Here is a 22,020-nt window from a genome sequence, read left to right as displayed (position 1 = left end):
ACCCTCAGCTTTTGTGCCCTCCCTTCACACAATAGCAGAACTGCTTTTTCCCACCGTGGGTTTGAAAAAGGAGACAAAGATGAATTGTCCTCTCCTTGGTGCACTCTGAATTAAGAACATAAAGAGGCAAATGAATGAACATTTTTGAGCCAGCTTCTGCTTTTTATGGTTAGTGGTGAAAGTGGAATGAACTTTTCTCGTATAAATCAATTAAACTGACAGATTTTGTGAACTTAAAAAAAACATATAACACCATGAATTATGTAAGTTTGTGTTGGATAAACTGCAACAAATATTAGATGTGTTTAGTGTTGATGAATAATGGATTTTTTTGGTCTCAAATTAATATTATGTTCTGTTATTCTTTGTCAGTGAGAAAACAGACATAGATACATCCTGTCAGTCGTATTAAGATTGTCTTTAATTGGACTATCAAGCCATTTAATTAATTATCAAATCTCTCTGTTATATCAAGAAACAACTGGCAGAAAAAAAGACTTCCTGGTCTATTGGAAAACAAAAGACAGAGGTGGTGCGACTGTGTGACTATCTGAAGATTTGTTAAATCAGCGCTGATTTACAATACGTCTATCACTGCACAACCAATTGTTCCAGTCTGAGAAGAAGGACTTTCTGTTCTCTCGGGCCAAGTGCCAGTAAGCTTTTCTTTGTATGAAAAGCTGATGATTAGGATGCAGTAAATAAACATAGCTTCCAAAAATTATTGTTTTCTTGGCTGGGGTTTTATCATTTTTTTAAGACTGGTAATTGTTTATGTCTTTTAAAGACGTGGAAAACATTTTTTGACACTTTATCTGGTGGTGTACACCACAATAAACTGTTGGCTGGCTGCAGTCAGCATATTACAGCTGTGAACCATTCACAATAACACTCAGATCGAAGCTTTATGTAAGTTACACATTGCTCAACAGCATTTATCCAGTACAACCTTAACACCTAAAATATGCAAAGCTGTGCCTAAACAGGAAAAACATGCTGTGGCAGGAAGACAATTTCAAAAGTTTTCCCCGAGGAGAAGGTGTGGAGCATTTGTCTGATCTCTAGTGAACCAAACAAGCAGAAAATAGTTCTCTTAGGAGTTGAGTTTGTCTTGTTTTATGTCACCAAGCAGTTATTCTCAAAAGGTTTTGATTACAGCACTTTATGTTCATATATTTGAACAAACTGTATTTTCCTCACAAAAACATTCCCAAACCTTCAGGAGAGTTATTCTGAGTTGGACATTGATGTAAAGAAATAGAATGCCAAAGTACTGTGAAAATCTAAACATACAGCAAATGTACCACAAAGTGTCAGGAAAGAAGTAGAGGAACAGGCCGATTTCCAGAACCACTGTTACTTGGACTGATTTGATCATTCTGGGGGGAAAAAAACAAAAAACAAAAAAGTATTCTTCAAAATACGAACATTTATGAATTTAATGGATTTAGAGCTCTGATCATGTGAAAATCTCCTGTCTGCTACCATGGAAACAAGACGGCAAAAACGATGGACTGAGCAGTGAGGTTTTAGGCTGAATATGAGGAAGCAGCAGAGACTGAGATGAGTTTCACCATGTTGCTGCAAGCAGCTGTGAGATCCTGTCACTTCCTCTTGCATGTAAAAACAATAACCTGTAGGAACAAGCCTTGCTGTTGCCCCTGTAGCACTTCCTGTTAAAAATGCTGCAGTGAGGTTCTTTATTATTGCTTCATTAGGTGATAGTACTTGAATGTGCTGGTAAAAGTAAGGGCTGTTTATTAACCTCTATTGCGTTTCCCTGTATCTTATGGGTTTTAAAATGACATACTCACTGGCAGTCATTTTATTTGCATTAGCAAAGCTTAATCTGATCATCTTGTCAATATTTAAAAATAAAAAAACAGGAAGCGATAGACCAGATCAGCCTTGCTTCTCACTCTGTTTCACACCTTTTCTCACAGTGACTCGTTGTTTATAACAGTGGATGTGTAATTTTAAACCCACGACTTACACGCAGATTGATCAGCCTACATTGGTTTACAAAGCACATCAACACACAACATGGCCATATGCACAGTTTATAAAATATATATATATTTGTTGAGACACACTTCTGTGTCACACAAACAACATGCTAATCAAACCATGACTGCACAGAATTGAGTAGAATCCACCTTTAGTCATTGTCTGACCATAAAAATGTGCTTAAATAAAGTATAATTGCTGAAAAGTAGACAACAGCTCATTTACAAACTTTTTAACTTTCTAAAAGTCTTTCTAAAACACAAAATGTGTCTTATCTATACTCTGTTTTATAACCTGGAAGATTGAATGTAATGCAACATAAGGACATCTACAGTACATATCAATCTCATTTCATCCTGTGCAATGCATGTCAGTTATTCACTCACTCAAACTAACGGCACAATGCGCTTGTTGATAGTATAAGGCTCCGTTGGGGAGCAGAGTCAGTGAGGTCTCATGCTCGATACACATTACGTACAGCGTGCAGCCATGAGCAGTCTAAGAGGCATCTGTGTTCCTGGCAGAGGGCGGCTGCAGTCGGTCCGAGCTGCAGCCGGTCCAGAGGGGTGCCCGTCACAACAGTGGCAGATGGCCTCTTGGTGTCTTACGCCAAGTTCACCACAATCAGCCATTTCACTGTCATTTGCATTCCCTTTCACGGACGTGGTCAGGTCTTGACTGGGCTCACACCATCACAGAATGCATTAGTGAAGATGGGTAACTCGGTATGATGGAGAAATGATTTAAATAAATACTATTATCCCCTTCAAAAAGGGATCAGGTTTGATTTTTCCACTGGATCCTCCATTGAAGTATTGTTGTGCAAGATGCTGACTTCTACAGCTAAATGTTTTAAAGTCTGTCAGAGCGACAGTTTAAACAAAGTGTTCCGTGAGTTTAATAGAATAATATTGTCTCGTAATATGTAATACTGGGTAATGTCCTCCCAAAAGCACACATTGTTACGGGACACTGAGAAGCTGTTGTCTCACCAGACGGCACATATGGATGGTAGAGTACGTAGAGCAGGGAGTGGGAAGAAGAGGCGTGGCATCACAGATGTGTGCAACTGCATGAATTGTTTAGCCTTTTTGTGCTCCTTAAAAAAAACAAGCAAATGGAAAATAAACAGACATGTCGTTTTCCCATACTAAAAATGACAGTTGATTAAATGCAGCCTCATGGGAAAGCGGATGAATGTGAACTTGTGCCAATCCCTCAGCGGAGCTTATTGTTATTTCAACACAGCTCTTACGGTCTATAGACACACGGTATTACGTAATCTCCCTCACCAAACAAAATGCAGCTGATGTTTTTATGAAACAGGGAAAAGAAGAACAACTTCTCTTTTTGTGTGCTTTCAATGGAGAGTTAGATTTGTCTTTTTTTTACTGTACTTTGAAGGTGACAACTTCCAAATAGTGCCACCACATCAGTGCTGTGGTTTACTCATTGACAACATCAAGGCCTTTGTCGACTCAAAGCGTTCATAGAATTACACACTCCTCTGGACGTAGTGATCCGTCCGGGGGCCAATTTGTTCAACTTTTTGGACCTGTTATACTTAATACATCAAATGTCCCTTTCTCTTACGTATGTGAGCACACATCACAGCTTACAATAATCTGCCTCAAACTAATGTGGACCTCTCAGCTCTGATTACAGCTCAGGGCTGTGTGGGACACCCATCTGACAGCAGGTATATAAAGGTAGGTTTCTAACATCCAATTTACTCAGTGTTTCATCGCAGCATTTATTGACAAAACAAATCTGAACATTCAGCAGCTGGTTTAGATATGACTCGGCATCAAAAAAGTCCATTTTCTCTGACAGTAAAACTGAAAGACACTTCACCTGAATTCTGTTTGAGGAGAGGTAACCTGTTAGGCAGGGCAGATTTGGCTCACAATGAGAAGCTGCTGTAGTTACAGCTGGAGTGGGGAGGGACTTGGCCTGACTTAATGCTGGCCTGGTGCAGCTGCACGCAAGAAATCTTTATGTGCACTGTACAAGACCAGACAGGACTGCATGGCTTATCTATGATATGAGCTTTCGTGTTTTTATTTTCTCCAAAGCTCAGATTTGCCTTGAGGCGGTTATATAAAAAAAAAAATCACGACTTAAGGTAGAGCCCAAAGATTCATTTAGCGGTTGTCATTTCAGGATGTGAGCACATGCTTTAAACAATGAGTGGTTTTATTTCCCCTTAGCTACAAACACAGATAGTGAACAGGATTTACACTCCCCCACATTAATTACATATCTTCAATCTTAAATCCTGCCAAAAGATCTAAATACTGAAGTGTTTAAACCAAGGGTGTCAAACTCATTTTAGTTAAGGGGCCACATACTGCCCACTTTGATCTCAAATGGGCCAGACCAGTAAAATCATAGCATAATAATGACAATATTGCTCTGTTTAAATCATTGGTGAAGGTTTTTGGATGATAAACCCTATTTTAAGGTCTTTCTACAATAATGTAACGTATGTTTGACACCCCTGGTTTAAACAGTGTATTCCAAATGTGTATGACTTGGGATTGCACAGATAAAAAATTAAAAAAAAAAGACTTAAATGGATAGTTTCTCAAATGGTTGTTAAAACCCAACATGGGTGGAGCACAAATATTTTTAAAACAATAAAAATCATGACAGTCAATTTCATTTTTTTTTTATTTTGCATATTTAACAAACTTTTGCATTCCAGATGTTTTTTTTTTAATTTTTTTTACAAAACCACTTGCTATGTGAGCATTCACAAGTGTTGGTCAGTTGTTTCGACACGCGCCTGCTCGGCGACTCCACATTGCAGATGCAGACACAGCAGCAGATGACCAGGAACCCACGCAGACATGGAGCCACACTTCCTTACTGTACAGAGGGGTCATTTGGGCAAGTGAGTGGTGTGGGGGTTGTACAGCCATGTCAATTAGTTAAGGGGGATGCATCTTGAAATACATGGTGGAAAGGGAAGGAAAAAAAAAGGAAAAGCTTGTGGAATGTACAGTGCATAGGAGGACTGGTCTTCATTATGAGTCCAACTTCTCCTGTTGGATGGCTGCAAGAGGGGAAAAGAGAAACGTTTTTTCATTAGTCCCACAATCTCATTGACCACAGAAACTGACCAGTGTGGATAGGTCAACAGGTGCAGTACTTACTCTCGTTGGTTGGCAATGTGTTTTTCTCTTGGGTCTCAGTCTTCTTCAACTTGGTCTTGTCGAAGGTTGTGACTTCTTTGATGTCAGGTTTGTCAGACATGTTTGTTGAGGCTCTGGAACAGACGACACCAAATAATTATAAATCATCCGAGTTCATTCATTACCCCTGTGCGTCAAGTCGGATCGTGGATCTTCTCGGGCCGTTTAAATGATAGACTTAAAAAAAGAAGAAGAAAAAAAAGAAAGAATAGGACTCGGGCTCATTGTGGAAGTTATGGAAGACAGGCGCACATCCATGCGTCTTGGGCCCGACTTGTAAAAATGCTTTGTTAGGTGAGCGTGTGCAACCCGGGGACCACCGCCCTAAACAGCGATCTAGAGCAGCAGACTTCAACTACAACAGATCCTCCGACCAATTAACTTGACTGAAAACAAAGCACACGCGCTGCAGCTTTATTTCAAGTAGACATGCAGCATTTACGCAGGCGGCAAAGCAACAATGTGAAGGTATGCCTTCAGGTCATTTTTGCAACACTTCCTTGTTTTACGTTCGTCACGGTTTCTGTATTTTGCGATTTATTCCCGCAGCTTTAAACACAAATCTTGACGCGGTTTAATATTGAGCCAAGACAAACGATGAGGATCAACGACTTAAACTAAAACTACAAATAATTCGGGCTAAAAATAAGTCTCAAAATTAAATTGCATATGGTCTACACTAAACACAGCAACACACTTACCAGTGTTTCAGTCAGATGAATAACAAAAAGCCCGGCACGTCCCGTTGTCTCACGAGCAGAGTGGTTCGCATTCCTTACTCACAGTATAAATACTGCACCGTATGCAAATGATTGGGTGACGTCACGACCAGCCAGCTTTTTTTTTTTTGTACCAGCGTTTTTGTGCTTTTATTTCATTGACCACAAACAGTCGCTCAACGTGTCTAAATTACAGTGAAGGTTTAGACAATTTTATGAATGTTTGATGAAAATAATCTGTATGTCGCTGCAGGTGAGTAAAATGAGTCTATGAAGTTTCTCCTGAAATTATAAAAGACGTAGGCTAAGTATCACCTACAGAATATATCACTGCAGCAGTTCGAGAGTAGTTTCCTTATTCCTTAAAGCCGAAGAAATTGTTTGCTATAAAGTGATGTCTGAGTGGGACACGGAGTTTAGTTTTTAATTTGCATTACTCCCACACAGCAACCTATTAAAACTACCTCATTGGCGACACCATGCGGACAAACGAAGTAGTAGCAGGTATATTGCAAATGAAAATGTGGGTGGGGACCTGCAGGCGGTGGTGGAAAGTAACTAAGCACGTGTGCCCAAGCACTAGTGAAGTACAAATTTGAGATACTTGTCATTTACTCAAGTATTTCCTCTTCAGAGGTAAAGCTTGTGCTTTTTACTCCACTACATTTTCTTTACAGCACTTACATAAAAAAAAAAAAAAGAAGATTTGACACTGCATAATATAACAAGCTTTTATAGACACAACACACTGTTTAAAGACTAAACTTCTCAGTAAATGTTCAAAGGATCCAAGATGTGACAGAAATCCAAGATATGAGAAAAATAAAATTAGGCAGATTTAGTTTTTTTTTTTTTTTTTAAAAACCCAAAAAACCCCAATTCTTTTCCTCTCCCAGTAATCACCCCTCACATATCTGGTGTTGCTGTATGTGCAGCAAAACAAGATATAAACCATCTGAAACTAGCTCCACCTCCTGCAGCTACAGCAGTAACATGCTGCTAACACACTGATGATTCAGTTTTAATATTATAATGATGTCATATGACAATATATCAGCGAGAGGGACTAAACCTAAATATCACAACTACATTGTGCTGCTAAAACTCATGACTTTGCATTTAATTAGAAATTTCCATTCAGGACTTTTAGTTGTGATGGAGTATTTTTAAATTGGTGTAAAAGATCTGAATTGCTTTTCCACCACTGCCTGCAGGTTACAGCCAAACATGCAGTGTGCATTTAGGGTTTGCTTGATTGCAGGAAGTTTAGGATACGTACACTTTTTTATTTTTTATTATTGTACAATAATGTAGACTTCACATAAAACACTTCAATGACAGAGCATGCAGTACATTTTGTAATAGGCAGTACATTGCTCTTTCATAGGTTAAACTTGTGACCTTAGAGATTTTTAGAGACCAGATAATAGACTGCAAAATGGGACAGATTTGAAACGGATGATTTATTTATATGCTGTAATATTTGCACACAAATTATAAGAGATTCAGTATCATTCTGCGTGAGTAAAAATAACGAAATCATGGCTTTAGTTTGTTTATTCACAGACAGATCGATGAAAGTAATGAAGGACCAAACCAAACAGTTACAAAAAAAACTCATATTATCGTCCACAAAGCAACATTATAAATCATTCCAAGACGATCATCACTGTCCTCATCCTGTTTCACTTGTTGGTGAAGTACTTTGAATAAGTCTTGTTGTACATCACCTGATTGTCTACTCTTACGACACTCCTCAGGTTTTGCCAAAACCAGGGCTCTGCGGCTGCTGTTCTCGGCCACTCTACCACGCTCTTCCCACACAGCCTCCTCCTCAGGCGCAGGAAGTGCGAGTGCTGCAGGACGGGCTCCAGCATCAGCAGCACGATCACGTCCACATTCTCGTCCAGCAGTCTTTGGTGGGCCAGATACATTGCCAGCTTGAAGACTCCGGTCTTAACGTAACCCTCTGTCAAGACAAACAAGGTCTTGCGACTGTACTGGATGCTCTGGGTTAGGTTGTCCACGAGCGGGACCCCCGGGGGCCAATCCCTCTCCTCCAGACACAGAGGAAGATGCTTATCTCCTTCCTCTTCCAGTTTCACCCGCAGATTCCTCATCACCCACTCTGAGATACGTGGATCTCTGGTGTCGTACGTCACGAAGACATCATAAACACTGTCCGGTGAGTTCAAGGATCTGTATCCCTTCAGCTTAGCTTTCATGTAGTGCAGGACATAGGAAGCATCCCAGTAAAATAAGTGAGCAACTGTCGCCACTAACATAAAAACAATTATGAAGGATGTTGTGAGAAGGTATATCCGGAATGCCTCACTGTCATTTACACACTGTTTAATATCAAAGTTTATCAGTGCTGCATTCTTCTGGTGCTCCGGCGTGTGACATGTCACCTCAGTAGTCAGTTTGGGGATCTTTACATCATTGGTTTCAATCCACAAAATGAAATTCAGGGCATCACAGGTGCACTCAAATGGATTGTTCTGCAAGAACAAAGTCCGGATATAATTTTCAGGTCCCGACTGAAAAGTGGTCTGATTGATGAGAGTCATTTTGTTGTTGCTAAGGTCCAGAGCGGTAAGGCTTTTCTGGCCCTTTAAGAACCCATCGTCCAAGTGGACAATGTGATTATGACTCAGGTCAAGGAAGGTCAGTGTCTGGCTGATGCTTGAGTTAAAACCTGTCACATGAGACAAGAAATTGAAGCTCAGGTCTAAAATTTGTAGTCGACGGAAACACTTCAGTTTATCCCACATAAAATCACTCAGCGAGTTATGACCTATGTGTAGATTGGTGAGGTTACGTGGAAAATACTCATAAATATTGCCTGGAATCTTTGTGATGTGGTTGTAAGATATATCTAAAACTGTCAGATTAGTGAGATTAGTGAAAAGTGTCTTATATGTGCCGTCCCTCTCTTTCCAAAGAGTTCCCAGAAAATTATTTGTGAACTGAAGTTCTGCTAATGACTTGCTGTACATCTGCTTTGTTGTTAATGTGTAAATGGCGTTATAACTCATGTTTAGCACTCTTAGAGCAGGCAGATTTTTCATGAAATTTAAATTATGCGTTATCCCAAAAGCTTTAAAGTAGTGTTCGTTGTGACTGAGGTCGAGTACTTCTAGTTTCTGGAGCTCATTAAAAGCGTAGTCATAGGCCAGATCAATCTTGTTGAATGACAGGTCCAGGTATTTCAGATTAGGCAGCGAGGAAAACTCTGTGCCGTTAGGCGCAGCTGAAAATCCATTTCCTGAGAGGTTGAGACACGCAATATTTTTATAGGCCTCAAATTGTTTTGGAGATATGAAGAACAGGTTGTTTGAGCTGAGGATAAGTACTCGTCCAGAGTCAAAGCACTCTTGCTTCACAAGGCTGTGTGATATATCAAATTCTTGCGGAGTGCTCTTTATGAGCGGTGAAACCGAAAAGTCAAACCCCATATTGTACCCGTCACGTGGATTTTTCTCTGGCATGGGATAAAGTCTGTTTTCGGCAAGATATATAAACTTTGTGTTTTGAAAATGTTGGAATACGGTGGGCTCGTAGTTAATAATGAAGTTAGTGCCCAAGTTCAGAGCTGACAGGTTTTTGAGCTCATACAAAGGACTGAGTGTGCTTGGTCCAATACTCTGGAAGACCAAACCCTCCAAATGCAAAGTTCTTAGTGATGTGAGAGTTTGAAACTCTTTAGAAAGATTTATTGTTCTTGGGTATTGCTTGAGAGCAAAATTGAAAGACAGGTCGACTTTTTCTAGCTTGGGAATGTTTCTTAGAAAAGTGGCCTCCTCAGTAATTGCTTCTAGTAAGAAGTTGAACGCCAGGAAGAGTTGTTTAAGGTTGTTCAGCCTCTCAAACCAAGACGGATTTAGGTGCTGCAGCGAGTTTCCGCCCAGGTTCAGTGTCTTAAGCTGTGTTAGACTGTGAAAGGCATCAGCATGAATGGCAAGAGAGAGGTTTTGGCAAGGTACACAGGGATATGGAGCATTTTGACATCTTGGACAGTTCCCTTGTATTTTAAGGATTTTTAAGTTTTGTAACCCACGGAAATCATCCTTAGATATGGACTGTATTTGGTTTGACATCAGCATTAACACATTCAGTGATTGGGGCAGTCCTTTGGGGACCTTGGTTAAGTTGTTGAAGGACAAGTCCAGAAGCTTCAGTTTGTGCATATGTACAAAACTGTTGTTCTTAACTCTGATTATATCCCCACACGGGTTCCACGTGTAGCAGTTTTTTGATAACCACAGATGTGTCACGTTTGTTAAGCCAGCGAAGCTCTGCTTATCCAACGACATAATCTTGTTCTTGTTCAGGTCGAGGAATTGCAAACTGAGAGGGAGATTACCTGGAATCTTCTTCAGACCATCACTGACCAGTCTCAGGTGATGCAACTTTGTTAGATTTTTGAAAGTGTTTGCAGCAATGTGCAGCTCTTTGTCCTTGTTTGCCCGGTTGAGATTGAGCTGAGTGAGATTCAGCAGGTTGGAAAATGCATCATCTTTAATATCCTTAATGAGATTGTCTGACAAGTTAAGATCAGTTGCATTACTAGTTATCCCATGAGGTACTTCTTTCAGAAGACGCTGTTCACAGTCAAATCTGACCATAGAGGTGTTGGTGCCTGTGACATCACAAGGGAACTGCGGTCTCATCCATTGAGGTTTGCATGCAGCCAGCTGGATCTCATAATGGCAGCACAGACAGAACAGCAGCAAGTGCATCCAACATGAGACTGTCTGTAGACAAACAATGAAACGCGTCAAATCGAGTAACGTAAATTGTAACACAGTACATAGTTATCTAAAATGTCATGTTGAAAAACAATATTCTAGTACCCATATGAATCTGGGAACAGTTCACAATGGACATGAAGATTTCCCTTCCTAATGCTCTTCCAAGGGACTTAATGAACAACAAAATCTGAAGTGTTTGTCCAGTGAACAAGTTTATTCTGAAGTTTATCTGAAAGTTAATCTGAGGCTCAGCCTTTTCAGGAAATTTTCCAGGCCTTTTTGGGAATGAGGAACAGAAGAACGACCACAGCACGCAAAACCAATATGCCTTTTTTCACAGCAGACAGTTTGTCTCTGTTTGATTCACCTCTTCAGTGAGGCAACATGTACCACACCGAACAGCTCACCTAAATGGAATGCAGCCATTATTAATGGGGTGATTTACGTCTGTGCCTTTTCCTGCTTTCGCATGTCAAAATATTGGCTGCAAAAAAGGTCTGTGTTTATACGTGATTATTGATTTAATGATGAGTGGAAAAATCATTAACCTTTAGGTACTGTAAATTGCATTTCAGTATGGCACCACTTAAACCCAGCAGGTGGCAGTAGTTTGGAGGTGAAATAACACCCATTAGGAACAATAGTCCTGTCTATCTGACAGTGATCAATCCTGTTAACCACTTACAGCAACACTCGATAACATTTACTGTCTAAGTGACAGTTGTGAGATCACAAAACCCTTGAGTGTATTGAACTGAATGAGGGCATGTTTGTTTTGTTTCTGAATTCAACTTTTTTTTTTTTTTAATCTCCAAAAAGGAAGTTTATTCCTTCAAAAGCTAAACATTCAGTTCCCCCACTGTTTCTTTTTAAGTAGCTGTAGGTTGTATTTTAATTCATAGGGACAGTATCACATTGATTTTCTCACATACTTCTTCACTGAAGCTGTATGAGCTTCATAGTGAGTGAAATTAAAAATATTCTACGTCTTAATGAACGTTTCAGTATCAGTCTGACAAATGTGTATCTTTGGAAATTGTGTGGTTGCATAGTTCGTAATCCTGAGGCCCCCAACTGTTCCTGTCTAAAAATGAAAGATAATACTGATAGAATAAAAAGGACATGATATATTTTGCAGAGTCCAATTTCAAACTTTAATGTACTGTATTTTCTGTAGAATACATCATCAAAAATGCAGAACAATTTTCAATGCATTACATGAACAGTCTAATTAATTTACACAAAGTTAGTCTGAGTAATATCAAGTGGTGTCAAGTTTTTCACAAAAAGAAATCATAAAAGCACAAAGTCATTTAATATCATATTTCAGAAACATCCAATTAACACACATGTAGATAACCACAAAGCCCTGATGATTAATTTAGTCTGAGTAATAAAATGTATTTACATAATTCTGTTCTCTGTTACACAGAGAGAGAAAAGCTTTAAATAAAATATACAGAGGAACTTTTGTTAATACAACTCACCATTGTGCATTCGCTGTACTGATCCTTCATGATCTCTGAACGACAGCTTTCAAACCAGGTGACGCTCAGGCACTTAAGATGAAATGATTAAAAAAAATAAAAATAAAAAAAGACTTATAACCTGCATAATCCTTGTACTTTATCTTCACACATTGTGGAAAAATAATTCCCTGTGGTTGAAGTCAAACATAAAAGCAACAAACTGGTTGATTCACACAAGAAGCTGCTATGAACTGTCACGGAGAAGTAGCACGTAGTTTGAGGAAGTACATCTGTTTCACTTCCCTGTTCCATGAAATGCTGAAAGTTTCATTATCATCTAAGACAAGATAAAAAAATGTAATACTCTGCGGGAATGGCAAACAGTGGCATTCAGTAAAAAGGGAATTCACAAGTAAAAAGCACACAGTTGGTCATTAAAATTACATAAATAATATTTCTGTTTACATTTACACAGTGCAATATTCACATTCTCTATCTCTTATGCAGAAGCACATTCACATGAATCTAAAATGAGAGAAAGAACTAAGAATGACAGTATACTGTTTTATTTACAGTGTCTCTTTGAAGAGATTGTTGTATTGTTTGTGACCTTCAGTTGCTAAGACCCCCCTCAGGCTGAACCAGAAGTATGGTTGGGCTTGAGGGTTTGTAGGCCACTCCAGCACCGACTGCTTATACAGCCTCTTCCGTAATCGCAGGTACTTTGAGTTGCAGGACACTTTCTCTAAGAAGATTAGTACAATCACATCATTTTTTTCATCCATTAGCCGTTGCTGGGCCATGTAGAAAGCTGTCTGGAAGTTCCCCCCTTGAATATATCTTTTGGTAAGAATGAACACGGTCCTTTTGCTCCTGTGGATGCTCTGAGAGAGGTTGTCAATCAGGGGACACCCGGGGAGCCAGTCTCGTTCCTCCAGACACAGCGTCAACCGGCGGTCTCCGCTCTCCTCCAGGAGAACGCACATTTCCTTCAACACCCACTCCGACACGGCGGGATCCTCCTTATCGTAGATCACAAAGGCATCATAGGCAGCGCTCGGGGAAGGCAGGCGCCGGTAGCCTCTGAACTTGGCGCTGCAGAAGTGGTAGATGTACCATACGTCCCACAGGAAGAGATGGCTGGAGATGGACAGGGTGAGGAAGGCGAGGGCGACGGACGTCATAAGGATGCAGAGGATGATTGACAGGTAGTGGTGCTGGCAGGCCAGCAGGTCCACTGAGATCACCGGGTGGCCTCTTTGAACCCCCGGAGCTGCACAGGTGACATCCATGCCCAGTCTTGGGATTTTCACTGTGGTTCTGTTGAGCCATGTGACAAACCAAGTGGTATTGCAAGTGCACAAGAATTTGTTTTTGTGCAGAAGTAACATGTCCATCTGATTGACAACATCATCCGGGAAGCTAGATTTTTCAATGTGCTGTATATGATTAAAACTAAGATCCAGGTATTTTAACTTGTAGGCGTTCTTGAGAAAATCTGGCGTGAGTTTTAGGATTTGGTTTTTATGTAAAATGAGTTTCCTGAGAGATGTGCTACAGTTTGACAGCATGCCTGGAACAGACGTTAAGCTGTTTCTACTGAGATCTAAGACTTGCAAAGAAATTAGAAATTGTAGTTTCTCCCAAGGAAAGGATTTTAGTCTGTTGTTTTGGATGTAGAGATCAGACAGCTTGTCTGGCAGACCGTGGAACACTTGCTCTTGAATAGAATTTAGATTGTTTTGGGAGATATCAAGGACAGATAGATTATGTAATTTTTTGAAGTAGTTGATATATCTGGTGTCCCCTTCTCTCCACAGCAAATCCAACCGGTTACCTCTGAACTCTAACGTCTTGAGGGACTGACTCTCCAACTCTGTGTTCGTGGAAGTCGAGATCTTATTGTCGTTCATTCGTAGTATCCTGAGTTTTTTTAAATTACTAGTGAAATTAAGCATGTGAGTCAAACCTTCTGATTCAAAATAATGGTTGTTGTTACTTATATCCAAAATGACCAGATTTTTCAGTTCTTGAAATGCGCTGGAGTGGAGCAGATCCAGGCGATTCGATGAAAAGTCCAGATATTGTAAATTAGTCAAATTGCTAAATTCAGACCCATTCAGAGTTTGGCTCATTGCGTTTCCGGACAGATTAAGACATCTCAGCTCTTCAAAGTTTAAAAATTTGGAATGCAAGAAGAATATGTTGTTTCTGCTCACATCCAGGGTTTTGCCAAACTCACTGCATTGACTTCTGACAAGTGATGTTTTAACTCCGAGTTCCTTATCTTTGTATTTGCAGCTGCGCGCATACTCATCGTAGCTGAAGTAATGAATCTCTCTCACTTCTTTACTTTTGTACTCAACAGCAGCGGTCATGGGAGACCAGTGCAAGGGCTCCTCTCCGGAGAAACCAACAACATCTTGGGCATCGGAGGGAGAAGATATTTTGTTGTCAGACAGACTGATTATTTTGAAGCTCTTTAACTCCATCAGAATACTCAGATTTGTCATTTTAATGAAGTTTGTCCCCAGATCTACAACCTCCAGGTTTTGTAGATGTTTTAAAGGGTCAATGCTCTCTTGTCTTAGCTGCTGAAACACAAAACCCTTCAGTCGGAGAATTCGAAGTGACCCGAGAGAGGAGAAACTTTTGCTCAGTCGCAGTGTTTGAGGATACTTCTGCAGCTCATAGTTAAATGAAAGGTCCAGCTCTTCTAGATTGCGCAGGAATTGTGGGAAGATGGTGACTTCTATCGCTCTTGCTAAAAAGTTTGAGGAGAGATCAAGCACTCTGAGCTCTTTTGTGCTGAGAAACCATTCAGATGGCACACATGTCAGGGAGTTACTGTGCAGGCGCAACGTCTTTAGTTTGGTCAGCATTTTAAAAGCCGACTTACTGATTTTAAGCGGTGCATCATTTGGACACGGGCTGCACGGGAAAGGAGCGTTGTAACATCGAGGACAGTTACCGCTAATGTCCAGAATCTCAAGGTTAGTTAGTTTTTGGAAATCCTCATCAGTGACTTCTGTAATGTTATTGTTGTAGAGATACAGCTCCTTCAAACTCGTGGGCAGCTGAGGTGGAATGAAGGATAAGTTATTTGACTTGAGAGATAACAGCATTAAATTGTTAAACTGTGAGAACGTGCCATTCTCGATGTGATAGGAGTCACCGCAGGGGTTGCGATAATAGCAGTTTTGACCGAGGTAAAGCACCTCAAGGTTTCTGATTTCTGAGAGGTTTGCTTTGGAAATGTTATAAATGTGATTGACTTCCAAACTCAGCAGCATCAGATTTGACGGCAGGCCTTTGGGTATACTGGAGAGCTGGTTGCCATCCAGATACAGCGCTCGCAGATTCCTCAGTTTTGTAAAGGTGTTTTCCTCAATCGTCACACTCTCCGTGCACATGCGGTCTTTGGGGCCAATTTTGATGGGCACACAGTTGCACCGCATGTCAATCTCAGTCAAGTTATCCAGACCATGAAAGGAGGTGGAGTTTAGATTCGGTATATGGTTGATGGTGAGCGTCAGATTGGTCGTGTCTCTCGGGATGCCACGGGGGACTTCTTTGAGGTTTCTCTCAGTGCAGTCCACTTTCACCTCACTCTCGTTCTTGGTCTCAGTAACATCACATGGCAGCGTTTTTGGGTACGAGGGGCCACTTGTCGATGTAGGGGCACAGGAGGACCACAGGCCCAGCAGTGCCACACACATCTGCACAGAAACAGAGTGGCTCCATGAGACATGTGTGCAGTCAAAAGAAAACACATAATATCTATAACAAACACATCACCTATTTTATTCAGCCATGTGCAGGATATTCTACCTCATGATACAACCAGGGAATTTCACAAGCTAACATTTCATTTTCCTCTCCTCCGTGTGGTTGACAGCTCTTCTGATAAAAAAAAACAACAACCTACATTTGACTAGTTATAAATCATGATACCGTGCAGTAGAAAGTTCCTTACTCACCAAGTGGAAGAACATTATTCAGAGATTAAGAAGACGTCCTGCTCTGGGTTCTGTTGTCAAGTTGGATCGAGCACTGAAAGAAATGCAACACTGACAATCAGCTCTAAGGTGATGAGGTGAAAGTAACAGGTGGCAGGGTAAGCCCGTTGTGAGTATAATTAGCCAGAATCACTTCCTTATTGTTACAAACCACTCACATCCAAATATTCCTTCTATCACCACGTCTGTAACAGCTGACGGGTTATTTGTTATAGAAACATGGACATTACGTTAAGATGACCATGAACAGGTTTTCTTTATAATAGAAAGATCAAGTATGATATTCTTTTGCTCTTATTATGTTGTATTGAAGGATTTGTGGGTCATATAGTGGCCTCCACTAGTGAAAGTAGGGGGTTTCATTTCTGATCAACGTGCAGGGCAAAGTGAAACTTGTACTTGGGTTTAGGTTTACCGGCTTACATGTTGTTATTTTGGCCCAGGGAGAATATTCTTATGTAATCTGTGGCTGCTGTGTGGCTGTCTGCGCCTGAGTAACATTCACTCTCACCTGTCTAGACAGTATGTGCCCGGTCTTTCATTTGAGAGACCAAATGATCAGATTCTGTAGTTTTCAACAAAACATCTACATGAGCCGCTTTTCAAAGTGAAAAGGCATGATGGCAAAGCATCCTTGTGGCTATTCGAGCGACAGTATGGCAATGTCAGCCTGTCGAGGTTGATGTCATGCTTTTTAGTAAAGAAAATTTGACAGCTTGGATGAATTGCCATGCCATCTGGTAGACTACAGTTATCCGTGGTGCCCAGAGTATCAAATGAATGTGACTTTGGTGCAGCCCCTGATTTTTCTAAGGTGAATATGGTCAACATTAACCCTACTAAATATTAGCATGTTAGAGTTGGCATTGTGAGCATGGCAGCCTGCTAATGTAATGCTAATGCATTTAGCTCAAAGCACCACACCGCCTATAGCCTCACTGAGCTGCTAGCATGGCCATCAAGTCTTGTTTTACTCAGATGCAAAACCATTATGCAACATGTACTTGAATACTTTCATACATAACGCTGTGCAAACACTCTCTTCAGCCCCATAAGTGAAATAGACCATCATCATCATTAATGCAAAATGCATTACCACCACTCAGACCAGAGGGAATGGTAAAATCATGAATTATAAAACATAGTTACAAAACTAAACATAGGTCAGGGAAGTTTTCTGTATGAATAATGCAAATTTAGTCGCAAACTTGGATAATCCGGGGGGAGTTACTCTGTCAGGCTTTGTCAGTTTGTCTTTGGTGTTTCAGAAATCAACTGAAATGAAAGTGATTTTGAATTTACATGTAACAAAAGAAATTGGTAAACAACAAAACTACGAACGCATGGAGTGAAACAGAAAAAGACCATAATCATTGGAGATAATACTTTTTAAAAGTTTTAATTTTTTTTTATGACGTTGACAAAAATAACGAGAAAGTACTCAGTGTTCATGTGTAAAGTATTCAGTAAATTAAGTGACACCAGCAAATGGAAAAATTGTATGCGTTACTTTAATTTTATCAAGTCTAGTCCTGTGCAGTGATTTGTCTAGAGCTGTATATAGTATATGCATTTCTCCAACATAATATATATTTTCACAATTTATAAACAATGAACTAATAAGATTGTAATAATCTACATGTTAAAATCCTAATATAACCAATAAATCATTAAAATAATCCCTATTGTGTAATATTAGATACTATACTTGAGAGGAAATTCTTATTCTTCTTAATAGAGGGCTTAATATAATCTATTTAAAATTTTAATTATTCATATAATTTTATATTTTCTTTACATAATAAAATATTGTATACACAAGGCAAGATTTTTTTTCACAGCAGTTCACATTGGTTGTTCAACCCATGTCTATTATGTATGGCTTTAAAATCAATAATCAGGACAAAATAACACCAGTTTTTTTGTCCAGCAGTGTTTTCAGTGAGTGAGTTAGTGCATTGATAATAGCAGACATGGTGGCAGAGTAATGTGTCAATGCATTCACACTTTGGTCACTGGGGGAGCCTCCTGAAGCCGCCTCCGCAGCTTTCAGCAGACACACGTAGTTCATGACGACCTCATCCACCTTGGCTGCCACCTCGCGCCGCTCGCTCTCGGTGCTCAGGCCTTCCACCAGTGACATGCAGGCTTGCGTTAAGCAGCAGAGTGTGTGGAAGCTGTGCGTCAGAGTGAGCAGCAGCTCCTCTGGGCTGCTGTACTCCACGGCCATCTGACTGCAGGCGCCGCTCAGCACTTTGGACTGCATTAAAAGCAGCTGGGAGAACGTTTCCATATCAGTCTCGTTGACTTCTGGGATATCACCTCTGGACAAGTGGCCGACGCCGGACCGCAACACGCCGATCATCTCTAAGGCATCCTTTCGTGCGAGTGCGAACCCTGTGTGAAGGCTGTAGGTTTTCCCCTTCATTGAATTTATACGATCTAGTCTTGCTTTCAGGCTCACGTCCTGCTTGGTTGTGGCCCTGTTGCTCCGCTCAGCTTTATAACCTGCTTTCCAGATAGTCTTTTTCTTGCCACTGAAAGAAACTGAGCTGTCAGAGAAGAGAGCACGAGAAGGCATCTCTCCTTCTTCATCACCACCATGAGGATTTGACTTTCTCCTGAGGAAGCAGTGACTTAACGGCCCACGGCACCTCCACGTGCTTGCATCCAGCCTCGGTGCTGTTGACTCTGGCAGCAGCAGAGTGGCTTCTCTTTGCAGCCATCTGCCAGATGAATTAGAGGTGACTGAACCATGGGACAAGCTCTTGGGTAAGGTTTTGGCAGAGAACATCCTCTGCACTTTTAGGGGATCATGAGACTTCAAATTCTGACCATCATTCCTCCCTGTAAGTGTGGCTTTGGTTTTGCCTAACAGTGCTTCTAAGCTCCTGGAACCTGGCATTAAGGTGCTCCAGGTCCTCCTGAGCATCCGAGCCCTGTGTGGCTTCCTGAGGCTGCCTGTCGGAGGGTCACTCAAAGATCCGCTTGAGGGGAAAGCCAGGGCTTGTGGGTCGGGCACACGGCTGGCCTGTGTTAGCCTGCTGGGCTCTGTGCTACTTTGTAATGATGAAGGTGGCATGGTTGTGGTGGTGGTACTGGTCTCATTACAGAGAGCTAGAGATGACTCTTCCCCAGCCTTCTTCAGCTGTGTGCAAGCTACACTAGGGGTAGTAGGAAAACAAAGAGAACTGTTAAGCATCTCCCTGATGGAAATAAAATGTTTCTATTCATCACATGCAAGTAATAACACAAATGCTGCATTTCAGTTACGATTAAAGAGCAATAATGGAGTAAACAGTTTGACATTTTGGGAAGTACATTCTTCCAGATAATGATCTATCTGTTAAATATGAGCCTACCGGCAACTCTAAAGCTCATTAGCACTTAGATTGTCTTTTGTTGAATCTGCAGAAAGAACAAAGTTTAAAAAAAAGTCAGGTTGTGGTTTTATAGGGAGGTATGTGTTGAATTATTATTCGGGTGGATGCAATAACTTTTTTGAGTCTCCGCGAGCTTCATGGCAACCTCGTGGAAGAAAAGATGACCTGTACACACTGTATCTGTACAAAACCACAACTTGCCCTTTTTACACTTTCCCGTTTCCAGTCTTTATGCTAAACTAAGCAAACCAGCTACTGTCTTCAACTCCATATCGAATGTACAGATACATAACTATCTTGTAATTGCAGCAGGAAAGCGAATCTGTGTATTTCCCAAAATGTCGAGCAGTTCTTGTAATAAAACAGGTCATTGGAGGCAAATAATGGCACACACACATATATTTTAAAGGGCCATTTCACCTTTTTTTTTTTTTTTTTTTTTTTTTTTTTACCTCTGGTGATATCGGGCCCTGTAGATTGGTCTGGTTTTATTTTTCCAGATTTTGAGATATTTCACCCTCCCATCCTGATATAGTGAAGGTCATTGGATTTGAATTGTGGTAATAAACAATTATTTAAAAGGAATATCAGCATCATCAAGCACCTGCAACTCCAAATACTTCACACAATATGCTGTGAAGGAATATTTTCTCAGAAGAAAGTAATTCTAGTAAGAAATTTAATCATAAAATAGTGTATTTTTGTCATTTTTGCAAATTGACCCTTTGAAATTTACTCCTGATGTTATTTGCCTGCAATGATGAACTTTTTTTTAAATGTCATTTTAATTCTTTTTACGTAGGCACAGATGAGCAGGAAGCGCCCTTCTGCTTAGTTTTACCTGTGGTTTCTTTTATCTTGGGCATTCTGTGACTGCCATCCCGCGTAATCCCGAAACCGGGCTCAGCACTGGTAGCTGCATGGATCTTCCTCAACAGGGTGGGGTCCATGGGATGACCAGTCTTCCCCTGCCCCGGGGCCCCGTAAGCCTTCTCCTCAGCAGTGACATAACTCAGCCCCTTTAGCGAGGACTCCGACAGTACGTGCATATTGTCTGTGGCACAAAGGGGAGAGTCCATGGGCGTCGCACAGCTGCTGCTGCCTGTGCTACAGCCAGCATCTATTGAGGAGCACTGTGAGCTCTGGAGAGAATGAACGCCTTCACTTTGTATTGACGACATGCGCTTGCTCACGTGGTATTCATATAACCGCGTGACGTCAGGCTCTGACTGAGGGAGCTTCATTAGTTGCTGCTCGTTATCCTGTGAAGTGGCGTCACCCTCTGCGGAGACGGGCCCTTTGGACTGGGAGATGAGATGGGTATTTAATTGTTGGCTTCTTTCATCCGAGTCCTGTTTCTCTCCCTTTGCTGTCAACCTTTCTGCGTGGGAAGCCTGTGAGTCATTCACACACTCTGGAGCGAGATTCTGTGCCATTTTGTTTCCCGACACCCGCTGCTGCCATTTTTGATGCCTGTCTTTAAAGTGAGTTCGCCCCAGATCAAGTTGATTCATGTAATAGGAATCTCTCACAGTGAAAGCGTTATACTTCCCAACGAGATGAGGGGGCTCTTCTTTACCAGAGCCTTGAGGAGTCACGTGCAACTTATCGGAGGAGTCGCAGGTATCTGCTTGGATTCTGCATTCTGCCTCCCTCTGTTTTCCTCTCTGCCTCATTACTGAGCCCATGTGCATCTTAGTGAAGTATTCACTGACTGATTTTATTTCCATTGTCTCTGGCTCCATCTCTCCGCCATCTGAGTGAAACATCTGCGTGGAGGCGACAGCAGAGGATTTGGCCTCCTCCTCCTGGTGCTCCTGGGGGTTGAACTGCAGAGCTTCTGCTCCACCATCACCAGACATGGTCGCCTCGGTCTTTTCCTCATTCATGGCGTGGTATCCTTCTGCTACCGCGACGTGCATCCGCAGGTGGTTGTCTGAGTGTCTCTGGGCAGTGGCCAGCTCGGAGCTCTCCGTCATCTCTGAGGAGTTGGTCTCATTGCCAGAATCCGAAGAGTCGGGACTAAATGCTCGTGATATTTCGACACCTGCGTACCACAGAGAGAAAGACGCTTCATTAACAACTTGATCTGAGGCACATGGACAAAAAAATATAGATTAAGAAGTGATAATTACAATGACAAACTAAATCAGCAGGAAGATGAGAAAAAAAAAGAAAGATGAATGATGACTTTGGAATAATACACAATATTAAATCTAAATCATTACATTATATCATTCCACTTAAAATACAAAAACAGCTTTGGAATTCATAAAAGTTTCACGTGTTAGCCGCTTTACACCTCATTGTAAGAATGCTCTGTTCTTCCTGAAAAGTGTTGAAATTTGAAGCCATTTTGTGGCTCACTTGCATTTCAAGCTGTCAAAAATACTTGCAAAATCTAAAATAATCTTTTAAAATAGCCTGGACAAAATTATTGATACCCCTTAGAAGTGGTGCTAGATAAGTGGA

At 41.0% G+C, this 22,020-nt stretch overlaps 4 protein-coding genes across 9 annotated transcripts in view; all 4 read right to left on the bottom strand.

Annotated features, from left to right (window-relative positions):
* Positions 1-4,662: 4,662 nt before the first annotated feature.
* tmsb4x (thymosin beta 4 X-linked) lies at positions 4,663-6,015 on the bottom strand. Its single transcript, XM_069702684.1, has 3 exons — positions 5,906-6,015; positions 5,166-5,278; positions 4,663-5,065 (listed from the first exon to the last, which is right to left on the bottom strand). Exons 2-3 carry the CDS (start codon positions 5,263-5,265, stop codon positions 5,037-5,039), a joined length of 129 nt encoding a protein of 42 aa, XP_069558785.1. The 5' UTR covers positions 5,266-5,278; positions 5,906-6,015; the 3' UTR covers positions 4,663-5,036.
* A 1,351-nt stretch (positions 6,016-7,366) lies between these two features.
* Positions 7,367-12,630, bottom strand: LOC138623261 (toll-like receptor 8). The gene is made up of 2 exons (XM_069702680.1): positions 12,165-12,630; positions 7,367-10,680 (listed from the first exon to the last, which is right to left on the bottom strand). The coding sequence occupies exons 1-2, from the start codon at positions 12,192-12,194 to the stop codon at positions 7,609-7,611; spliced, it is 3,102 nt and encodes a 1,033-aa protein (XP_069558781.1). The 5' UTR covers positions 12,195-12,630; the 3' UTR covers positions 7,367-7,608.
* Positions 12,631-12,700: 70 nt separating this feature from the next.
* tlr7 (toll-like receptor 7) lies at positions 12,701-17,656 on the bottom strand. Of its 2 annotated transcripts, none has more exons than XM_069702679.1 (2): positions 17,648-17,656; positions 12,701-15,865 (listed from the first exon to the last, which is right to left on the bottom strand). In XM_069702679.1, exon 2 carries the CDS (start codon positions 15,863-15,865, stop codon positions 12,716-12,718), a length of 3,150 nt encoding a protein of 1,049 aa, XP_069558780.1. In that variant the 5' UTR covers positions 17,648-17,656; the 3' UTR covers positions 12,701-12,715. The 2 variants fall into 2 exon arrangements, with proteins under 2 accessions (XP_069558780.1, XP_069558779.1); XM_069702678.1 differs by lacking the exon at positions 17,648-17,656 and adding an exon at positions 16,127-16,141.
* frmpd4 (FERM and PDZ domain containing 4) overlaps positions 15,926-22,020 on the bottom strand; it is a 27,152-nt gene continuing 21,057 nt past the window's right edge. For all 5 annotated transcript variants that reach the window (XM_069702673.1, XM_069702675.1, XM_069702674.1 and 2 more), the window contains 2 exons: positions 20,390-21,595; positions 15,926-19,324 (listed from right to left, as the gene is read on the bottom strand). In XM_069702673.1, coding sequence (XP_069558774.1) covers positions 18,063-19,324; positions 20,390-21,595 — 2,468 coding nt within the window. In that variant the 3' untranslated portion in view covers positions 15,926-18,062. The remainder of the gene's footprint in view (positions 19,325-20,389; positions 21,596-22,020) is intronic.

The sequence above is a fragment of the Brachyistius frenatus genome, unplaced genomic scaffold (assembly GCF_029030835.1).
Source record: "Brachyistius frenatus isolate BFR_SWC_R1_liver_20210118 unplaced genomic scaffold, ASM2903083v1 Contig_42, whole genome shotgun sequence".
NCBI classification, from domain to species: Eukaryota; Metazoa; Chordata; class Actinopteri; family Embiotocidae; genus Brachyistius; species Brachyistius frenatus.
Note: the sequence above shows the minus strand (reverse complement) of the source record. Positions and strands in the feature narration are given on the sequence as shown.